Genomic DNA, 10,323 nt, shown 5'->3' with positions numbered 1-10,323 from the left:
CCTGGTCTAGACCCTGAGAATACAGCATTAACCATATAACCAGACCCGGCCCTCGAGGAGCTCTTACTCCTCAAATGCAGGAATCTAGAATTGACATTCCATCCAATCCGCCTTTGAGAGCTTTCCTTTTATGTCTTACGTAACAGTCTGGCAAAGGGCCTGGCTCACAGTGTGTGGATTTTCAACACATTTATTGAATGCTTGCTTTGTGTCAGGCATTGTAGGCCAGGTGCTAGGGATTTTACTGCCTTCATGGATCTCGCACCCTGTGTTCTTTATGCACGGGGCGAGGGGTTGGGAGGGGACCCGGAGACAGAACAGTTCGCCAATGCCGGAAACAATATACAGGTGTACAGAGTCCCCGTGCCCCTGATGCCATTCTAGGGACAAACACCCAGGAACCTCTGAAAAGCGGGAGTTAGAAGCACCGGGTTAAACATTTTATCCGCCACTTTCTAGCCCCAGTCAAGGGACTTACTCTCCCTGAGCCTCAATTTCACTCTCTATAAATTGGGCTAATAAATAAGACTGTGCAGGGACGTCGCAAGGGTTATTGAAGTTAATTTGGGAAGGCGCATAGCAAGTGTCCCATAAACGCTGAATAAAACGAATGCAGGGTAACCATAAGGGGTTATGAGGATTCAGTGGGATAATCAGGGCCAACATGAAAAAGCCGTTCAATAAAGGAGGAGGTTATCTATCAGGACAAATAGCTAGACCCTTTTTCCTTGGGGTAAGGAGAATACATTTCACCATTTTAAAAGTGATGTGATTAAAATAAACTATGGAGCTGCTTGTAAGGGTTTTAATACTGTTTCTTACTAGATGTGTGATCTTAGACAAGTTACTTCCTTCTCTGTGCCTCAATTCTTTCATCCATAAAACAGGTACTACCTCAGCCTGCTCGTGAGTTTTAAATAAATTGATAGATGGGAAGGGCTTGAACAGTTCCTGACACAATATTAAACTTCACGGGGGCGGGAAACCACACAGCGCGCAGGCGCATTGGGGCAGTCCCGTGGGAAGCCTGGCCCGGCCGGCTGGCGGCCATCTTGGTAAAGGGCAGCGACGGCAGCTTCCGTACGTCGTCTGCGTGACCAGTGGGCTCCGGGAGGTCCAGGTCGCTTAGGGAGCGGTGGCTGGGGCGAGGCAGGGCGGGCCGCGGCGGGGGCAGCAGGGGCGAGTAGTTGAGGTACGTGATGGGGGAGGCGGCGATGGCCGCGGAGCCTTGCCCGCTGCGCGAGGATAGCTTCACGCGCTTCTCGTCGCAGAGCAACGTGTACGGGCTGGCGGGCGGTGCGGGCGGGCGCGGGGAGCTGCTGGCCGCCACCCTTAAAGGCAAGGTGCTGGGCTTCCGCTACCAAGACCTCCGACAGAAAATCCGGCCTGTGGCCAAGGAGCTGCAGTTCAATTACATACCCGGTGCGTGGCGCTCTGGCGTCGAGGGGCCGGGAAAGTGGTGTTGAGAAGGCGTCTGAGGCTGTTGTCTGAGCTTCATTGATGGGCAAATGGGACCAGGGTGATTGAAGGGGGTCAAAGCGGGTAATCAGGAGACTTTAGCCTCAGAGCGCAGGGTTAACAGGGGCCGGGAAGTGGTTAGGTTCAGGATCCCTCCTACCACGGAGATGGCGATCAGGGCTCACTGGAATTTGGAAGTCACGGTAATTGCAGTGGTTAAAAGTTACTGAGTCCGTGATTGGGGGTATTGTGGTCCTAAGTCTGCCCGAAACTCGAACTTTGAACTGTCCCCTCCCAGTGGATGCCGAAATTGTCTCCATCGACACCTTCAACAAGTCGCCCCCAAAGCGGGGCCTGGTGGTGGGGATCACGTTCATCAAGGTACGCAGCGTCCCCGCCACCTACCTGTTCCCTCCTCACACGTGTGGTGGATCCTACTGAGTCTGACCCAAGTCCCCTCTGTCCCCCAGGATTCAGGAGACAAAGGGAGCCCCTTCCTTAACATTTACTGTGACTACGAGCCTGGCTCTGAGTACAACCTTGATTCCATTGCCCGTGAGTGTGGCCTGGAGGGATGGAGAAGGCGGGACGGGGGCCCGTGAGGTCCGGGTGCCCACCTGCCTTTGCCCCCTGCAGAAAGCTGCCTGAACCTGGAGCTGCGGTTCACCCCTTTCCAGCTGTGCCACGCAGAGTAAGTGAGCCGCAGAGTAAGTGAGCCGCGCCCCCAAAACGCTGGGAGGGGTGTGCCTGCGGGGGCGGGGCTGTAGCAAACCGACCACAGACCTGCCCGCAGACCCTCAGGTTCTAGTTTTGTTTCTTCAGAGCATCCTGCGTTTAAGGTGTCTGTAGACCAGGCTTGACTGATGGGCTGTCGTTTTGTTATCCCCAAACTAGATAATCGGAGAGTTAATTGAGCACCTATGTTCTAGGCATCTCGAATTCTCAGGTTCTTCTGTTCTGGGTTTGGACATCCCAAGAACTGGAAGTGGTATTTTCTAGAGTCGCAAGCTCTGAGATTCCAAGATCTGAAAGTTCTACAGTTTAATCATTTGGAGTTTCTGTCACAATGAAGTCCTAACAGTGTCACATTTTAAGGAGCTACAATACGGAACATCCAGAACACTGAGGTTCCAGCATCCAAGAGTATCAGAATTCCTTTCTAGAGCGCTGGCTTCCATCCTAGAACACCAAAGGTCTAGCATGGGTGTTGGCACACTTTTTCCCTAAAGGCTCAGATGATAAAACTATTAGGCTTTTGAGGGCCAGGCAGTCTCTGTCACCACTGCTGATCTGCCATTGTAGCAAGAAGGCAGCGATTGACTAGATGAATGGGCACGGCTGTGTTTCAGTAAAACATCTATAAACACAGATGGTGGGTTGGATTTGGCCTGTGGGCTCTTAGTTTGCCAGCCTCTGGTCTGGAGGTGAGAATTCCAGACACTGCTGTTTTGGATTCTAGCATTCGGATAATCTACTCTTCTGAGTCGGAATATCCTTAAGTGGCAGTTTCTGAGTGTTCTGGTATTTTAAAGGAGACAGAAAACAGGACTAGAACACTGGAGTTCTAGATACAGAGGTTCTAGTGTCCTGGGCTTTGGCAACGCTTTCTAGAGCTCTGCGTTCCACTCCCGAATCGCATCCAGGACAACGGTTGTAGCAAATGAGGGCTCTCGAAACGGAAGGTTCTAGCATGCAGACTTTCTATCCAATTCTGCATCCTGAGATCCTAGCCTTGGTTCCAGTGGCTGGATCCATCCCAGGATGCCAGGGCTCTTGCAGGTGGGGGACTCTGCAAGAGGGTTTTACGAACAAACTCGACCACACTCAGGCTCTGCCGCACTGAGGGCCTAGATCTCTCTGCTTCCAGGGTCCAGGTCGGGGGTCACCTGGAGACCGTGTTTCTCCTGAGCGGGAACGACCCAGCCATTCATCTCTACAAGGAGGTGAGGCAGGGGAGGCGTGGTGGGCACAGCTTCCCCGGGCCCTCATGGGCTGGCCGCTGACTCCTGGTGGGGGTTGGGTCTTGGTTCCCCCAGAACGAGGGGCTCCATCAGTTTGAGGAACAGCCTGTGGAAAACCTCTTCCCAGAACTCACGGACCTGACCAGTAGGTAGGAGAGTCCCCAAAAGCGGCCAGACGGGACCGGGGCTGGTGGGCGCCGAGCCATCGGGGGCGGGAGTTGACCCCTAGAGAAAGCGGGCAGTGGGGAGTCCCTCAGAGAGATCAGACAGCAGCGGGGTCTCAGGGCTACAGGGCGGGGCGGATGCTCCTGGGGACGTCGACTGTGGCGCTGGGGCCCATTGGTGGCCTGCAGCCCCTCTCTCTGCCCTCTCACCCTACAGCGTCCTCTGGCTCGACGTCCACAACCTCCCCGGCACGTCCCGGCGGCTCTCAGCGCTCGGCTGTCAGAGTGGTTACGTCCGCGTGGCCCACGTGGACCAGCGGAGCCGAGGTGTGGGCAGGGCACGGGGCCAGTGTGGGGCCGGGCTGGGCAGCGAGGGCCGGGGCAGGGCCCTGAGCACTTGCCCTCCACGCAGAGGTTTTGCAGACATGGACGGTCCTGCAGGATGGCCCCATCTCCCGGGTGATCGTGTTTAGCCTCTCGGCTCCCAAGGGTGAGCTCTGGACGCGCGGGCAGCTCTGCAGGCCTGGCCACTCCTTACCCGTGTTTGTACCCAGCTCCGGCCGCGCTCTGACCCCGGCTTCCCTTGAGGACTCGCGCTGCCCCACCACCCACCGCCCCCGCGTGCCCCGTGTGTCGCTGTCTCCATCCTACCGTGGCCTGCCCTCCAGTGGAGCCTGCCTCGGCCTGGCCCCTGCACTCGGCCCCCTGCCCCCGAGGCTGACGTCTCTCCCTCTTCCTCCCGCTGCCATTCCCACTCTGGCCTAACCCTGGACTTGCCTGCTGTCCCCAACTTTTGTCTCCCCCGCTGTCGTGGCCTAGCCTCAGACCTTCTCTGCTGTCCTCTAATGCCAGCCGACCCCCGCCCGTGTCTGACCCCAGTCACTCTCTCACGGTCTAACCTCTGCAGCACAACCCCTGTCGCATGTCGCTCAGCACGTTCCTCACTGAGGGGAGGGAGGTGTGAGGAGGAGCCTGGAACCTGTCCCCTCAGACCTGCCCGCCCCCTTCACGTTCTTTCTCCAGAGGCCCAGGACAGGCCGCCGCGGGAGGAGTACGGCGTGCTCGTGGCCAGCATGCTGGAGCCGGCCGTGGTGTACCGGTGAGGGGCCGTCTGACCTCGCGCCTTTGCCCTGGGGTCTAACCTTGGCCTTCTCGGCAGAAAGCCCCTTCGGGGGAGGCCGTTCAGGGCCGGGAAAGTGAAAGTGTCCAGGGAGGGGGTGCGGGTGTTTAAGTCTAGAACTCGTTGGAGGGGCTGTGGAGGCCTTGGAATGGGTCCTGAGATGACCACTGTCCCTGGAGGGGGGACAGAGCGTGCTGCCCAGCGTGTCACAGCCTCCTCTGTGTGAGAAGAGCTGGATTTGCGGCCGTCGCCACTTTCCGTGGGGTAAATGCTCCCACCGCGGCCGACTCCAGGTTGAAGCCAGCAGGCTTGCAGACTTCTCGCGATTCCCCAGTCAGCCCTGCTGAGCCAGCGCGCGGCAGCTGGGGCACGGCTGGTGGGCCGCGAGGATGTCCCGGTGGGGGCCAAGCTCCCCAGGCTCCACGGGGACAGTGCGGGGGTCCGCACCCCCAAGGGAACCATACAGGGTTCCATTTGAGAGTGACATGGTCCCACCTCCAGGGGCCAGTGTGGGCTCCACATGGGGAGTAGGAGACAGGGACACTCTGAGTAACGGGTCTGTGTTCCCCGCGGTGGAGATGAAGGGGACCAGATGGGGGTGCGGGGTCCGGCGTCCACAGGTGTGTCTCGACTCGAAGTGGAGCAGGGTGGGCGCCCAGCCGGGCATCCGGTGCTAAGGGCGGCAGGTGCTGCAGTCTGACCTCAGCCTACCCCCACGGCGGCGACCCTCAGGGACCTGCTGAACCGGGGCCTGGAGGACCAGCTTCTCCTGCCTGGCAGTGACCAGTTTGACAGCGTCCTCTGTGGCCTGGTCACCGATATCGATTTGGACGGGCAGCCAGAAGTCCTGGTGGCCACCTACGGACAGGTAGGTCCTGAGGGAGGGCCGATGGCTGCCTGTCCCCTCCGCTGCCCCACTCGCCCACATGACCTCGGCCCCTCGCCCCGCAGGAGCTGCTCTGCTACAAGTACTGCGGCCCCGAGGCCGGACCCGCCGAGGCCGGGCCTGGGTTCCGCCTGCTGTGGCGAAGGAGCTTCCCCAGCCCGCTGCTGGCCATGGCGCACGTGGACCTGACCGGGGACGGGCTGCAGGAGCTCGCCGTGGTCTCCCTGAAGGGCGTGCACATCCTGCAGGTGGCCGGGGCCCTCGGGTTGGGTCACTCAGAGCAGAGCCCGGGATGGGGCTTTTGCACACTTGCTTGGCTGAGGGCGTGTTCTATGGGGCGGGGGGGGGCTGTCCCCGTCTTCAGACAAGGGGGCTGGCTGCCTGGCCCTGCAGCAGGTGGGAGCGGTCTCTTCCTGGGAGGCGGCTCCCGGGAGGGGGCCCGCGGGGAGCACTCTCAGCGGGGGTGAGCCGGAGTCCGATGCAGCACCTGTTGCCCCAGCACCCCTCAGCCTCCCTTAACCTTTGTCCTTCGTTCCTCATGCTCTGTCTACCTCTGTCCCTCTCTTCTGGCCTGGCTTGGATCTGTCCCTGCGGTCTAACCGCCATCCTTCCATGTGCCCTCCATCACAGGGCGACTTGCCCTCCCTCTGCCCCCGCCTGCCGCCTGTGTGCCCAGCTTCACACTGGCTGTGGTCTAACAACAGCAGCTGTTAGAGTTTCTGACCCAAGTCCCCCTTCCTGCCCTCCCCAGCCCTCCCCACAGGGCAGCCTCAGCCCCTCTTCCTGGGCCAGCCTCTCGCTTTCTGCCGTGGGCGACCTCAGACCCTTCCGTAGTCCGGCCTCCAAACGTCCTATCACGGTCAAGCCTGTGACCAGTGGTCTCCTGTCCCGCTTTCCGCTGCATTAGGACCTCTGACCCTGCCGTGGCAGCCTGACTGCTGTGGCCCCTGACCTCTGACCCTGCCGTGGCAGCCTGACTGCTGTGGCCCCTGACCTCTGACCCTGCCGTGGCAGCCCGACTGCCGTGGCTCCTGTCACAGCCTCGCAGCCAGCCGTTCCAGTGGTCCAGGCTCCAACCTGGAAGCCTCCATTGCCGTTTCACCTCCAACCAATGTAGTCTGACCTCTGACCTTTGCCCCGTGCCCCAGCCTCCATCTCTTAGGCCATGGTGAACATTTGTTTCCTAAGGCAATGTTTGCTTCTCCTTCCCTCTGGTCAGAGTCCAGGGCCCTTTCCCGACGGGTCTGACCGGGGTTCTTTTTGCTGGAGCCCGACCTCGCTGCCTCCTCTGAGGCTTTGCTGGGGCTGGTCCATGGTCTGTGCCCCAGCCATGACCTAGGTCAGACCTCGGGAGAAAAGACGCAGATTGGAACCCCCGGGAAAGGTCTGAGCTGAACGGCAGCAGATGAGGCAGGTCGGACCTGCGGGGAGCGGAGCGAGGGCCGAGGCCGGTCGGCGGTGGGAGGGAGGGCTCCCCCTCACTGCGCCGCACCCACCCCATCCGTGGTCCGTGCTGTGGTCGCTTTCAGGCCATTCCCCTGGGATGGCCTCTGTCGCTTCGATGAGGGTCTCGCCTCAGACTCTGACCAGGCTCTGACTCTGCGCCCCATCGGGGGACGCGTGCCGCTCTTTTCCACTTTGGCTCGCGCCACCTCTGTCCCCTTGGCCCGTCCTTTCCTGCCGCGGTGTCGCCGGTGCCTCTGCCCCGTGGTCTGACCTCAGCCTCGCTCCCCGCCGTGCCCCCTCCCGTAACAGGTCACTCACACTCGGCCGTCCCCTCCTACCCCTTCCCCCAGGTTCTGGCCTCAGACCCGGGGCCGTGGCTTTGTCCCTCCTGTGGGGCGTTCACGGAAGGCCGCCCCCTGGGCCTGACCTTCGCCCACCGGAGCCCCTAACCCACCTGCACACTGTGGCCTGCTCTCCCAGCCCCCCTTGGGGGTCGTCTAACCCGCACCCCGCAGCTCTCAGCCCCGCCCTCCTCCCCTCGTGTCCCCACAGCACAGCTTGATCCAGGCCTCCCGGCTGGTCCTGATGCGGCTTCGGCACCAAGTGGAGCAGAGGAGACGTCAGCCACGGAGGCTGGGCGACAAGGCGGGCCCGGGGCCTGCTGGGACATAGGCCTCCTGAGCACCACCCGCTGCCCCCCGTTGGGGTACCCACCTGCAACGCCTCCTGGAGTAGGAAGGGTCCTGAAGGAGGAAATGGCCTGCCCAGGCCCCCCAGGGAGCCGGGGCTGCGGGTTCCTGCACGGCCCTGCCCCGGCTGCCCGGCGACCTCGCCTGACGCTCTCCTCCGGGCCTCAGGGTCCCACTTGAAATTGGCGTGGTCTCACCCACCCCCCTCCTGCTCAAGGTGAGAATCGACCGGCCGCCGATGATTTTTATGCCCAAAGGAACTGAACTTTCCATTGTCTTTATCGTTCTGTTCAGCAAGCGTTGGACGAGAGCCTGGCACCCTGGGCTGGGTGCTGGGCTCGCCCAGAAGAGGGAGGGGCAGGAGGTGAGGGAGAGAGGGTCTGAGGATAGACCCGAGGCAGGACCAAGCAGGGTCCAGAGCCCAGGCCCCAGAGGAAAGAAATGGCCCTCAGCCCCAGCAGAACGGCCGCGTGAAAGTGCAGTGTAGGGAGCAGGCCGCAAGGAAAGGCCTGAGGTTAGACCCCGGGGGGAGCTCGGACCTGAGATTAGGGCCCAGTGGGCAGACAAGGAAATCGGCCTCAGAGGAAAGGATGGGGGTGGAAGGGACCCCTGAGGAGGCAGAGGGCCTGAGGCCCGGCCCCTGGGAAGGATGTGGAGGTAGGACCCGGCAAAATTTCTGTCGTTAGACCCCAGTGCCAGCCCCCGGCGGTGCTGAGGCGTGGCCCAGGGCGCACTGTGCCGTGAAGGGCCAGCCGTCCTGGGTGAGGGCCAGAGCGCTGGAGACAGGCCGGTGGCTGCAGCCCGCGGCTATAGGAGCCGCTCTGCTCTGTGGCTCCAGGAGAAGGGGGCCAAGGCCTACATCTCGGGGACCAGGGAGGACCAGGGTGGCGGACGAAGTTCCGCCCTCCCCCACCAGAGCCCAGGAATAGAATCCAGGTCAGGAGGGTCCAGGAGTAATTCCTGAGCAGGATCCAAGCCGGCGGGGAGGGTGGGCTCCTCCCCCCCTCATCCCCCCAACCCCGGGCTGGAGGTTGGGTGGGATGCTGCTTCCTGAGGGAGAGGCCACCCTGGCCACCTGCCTCCTCCCGCGGAAGTCCGCCCATTGGTCCGCCCCCGAAGGTGGCGGCGGCGGCTGAGCCGCCAGCTCCCCACAGTGGGTTGTAGCCGGAGGCCCGCCGATCCTCAGCAACCCTGTCTCCACATCTCCCAGAACCCAGGCCCGGGTGTGGGAAGTGGCAGGGAGCAGACCCCCCTCCGCACGAGCAGGGTCTCCTCCGGCTGCCCGCCTGCTCCCCTGCCTGTCCTTCGTCCTGGGCAGGAGAGGGGGCCGAGGGCTCTGGGTGACAGGGCCTGTGAAGCGTGCACACCCGAGGAGGGGCGTGTCAGGTGTGTGTCCACGTCAGGGCTCTTGAATTTGTCTTCCAAGAGCGTGGGCCACCGCCCTGGCCGGGGCGGCTCAGTGGACTGAGCGCCAGCCTGTGAACAGAAAGGTCGCCAGTGCGATTCCCTTGGGTTGCCAACCGGGTCTGCAGATGGGGACAAACGGGGGGGCAACCAACCTATGTTTTTCTCACACATGGATGTTTCTGTCTTCCTCTCTATAAATAAATAAAAATAAAATCTTCAAAAAAAACCAAAACCGTCTGGGCCACCCACCTGGTCCTTGGCAGCTCGCTTCCTGCCTTCCTGCCGGGTCCTTGGCCCCAGAGAGCGCGGGGCGGAGCGGCGGAGCCTGGCCCTGGCCCGTGGGGCGTGGTTGGAGCATCGTCCTGTCACTGAAGGGTGGCCGGTTCCCAGTCAGGGCACGTGCCTGGGTTGTGGGTTCAATCCCCAGTCCAGGTCGATGTTTCTCTCCCTTTCTCTTCCTCTCCTAAAAGCAGTCCTCAGGGGAGGATTAAAAAAAATGGCAGTAGTCACAGGGGTGTGCCGCCCGCGGGCCGCGTGCAGCCCAGGGCAGCTGTGAACGTGGCCCAACACCAAATGGTAAATTTACTGAAAACATCAGGAGAGGTTTTTTCGTGATTACGTGTCACAATATATTTAATGTGTGGCCCAGGACAAGTCTCCCGGTGTGGCCCAGAGACGCCTAAAGATTGGGCACCCCTGGTAGAGCCTGAAGCCACATGTCACTCCGTGCCTCAGTTTCCCCATCTGTAATATAAGGCTAATAGCACCTACTTCACAGCTTGGTATGAGGGTTGGTTGTATCAACATGTGTCAAGTGCTTATTTAAAAAAATTGTATAACAATGCCTGACACGTGGTAAAAGCCGTTTGAATGGCAACTGTTGTTATGATTATTAACGGGCGCCTCTGTGGTGGTTGCCGGCCAGCCTGAGGGTGGGTCTGCAGGCACAGCGTGTGAATTTGGATCCGACTGGCTAAACATTCTTGTCCTCCGCCCAGCTCTGTGCGCCTTCAACTATTTGCAGCTCTTTTTGCATCTTTGGCCCTTATATGGATCCAAGACTGCGTGTGTGTTGGGGATGGGGGCGGAGGACGCCTCTGAATGACCCCCCACATCCCCCCCAAAAACAGACGGAGAGCGCCCTCCGCCGCTGTCCCTGCTGGTGGTGCTGAAGCCGGTGGGTGGGTGGGTG

The 10,323-nt window shown here is 60.8% G+C and overlaps 1 protein-coding gene across 1 annotated transcript; it reads left to right on the top strand.

The window, feature by feature from the left end:
- Window positions 1–1,199: 1,199 nt before the first annotated feature.
- KPTN (kaptin, actin binding protein) lies at window positions 1,200–9,288 on the top strand. The gene is made up of 12 exons (XM_054588510.1): window positions 1,200–1,422; window positions 1,757–1,839; window positions 1,929–2,013; window positions 2,095–2,149; window positions 3,326–3,401; window positions 3,495–3,568; window positions 3,801–3,910; window positions 3,996–4,073; window positions 4,607–4,682; window positions 5,436–5,571; window positions 5,655–5,837; window positions 7,588–9,288. Exons 1-12 carry the CDS (start codon window positions 1,200–1,202, stop codon window positions 7,705–7,707), a joined length of 1,299 nt encoding a protein of 432 aa, XP_054444485.1. The 3' UTR covers window positions 7,708–9,288.
- The last annotated feature ends 1,035 nt before the right edge of the window (window positions 9,289–10,323 follow it).

The sequence above is a fragment of the Pteronotus mesoamericanus genome, unplaced genomic scaffold (genome assembly GCF_021234165.1).
Source record: "Pteronotus mesoamericanus isolate MK-2021 breed Mesoamerican mustached bat unplaced genomic scaffold, CSHL_Meso_final scaffold_137, whole genome shotgun sequence".
Taxonomy (NCBI): domain Eukaryota; kingdom Metazoa; phylum Chordata; class Mammalia; order Chiroptera; family Mormoopidae; genus Pteronotus; species Pteronotus mesoamericanus.
The sequence above is the reverse complement of the archived record's forward strand: the minus strand, read 5'-3'. Positions and strand labels throughout refer to the sequence as shown.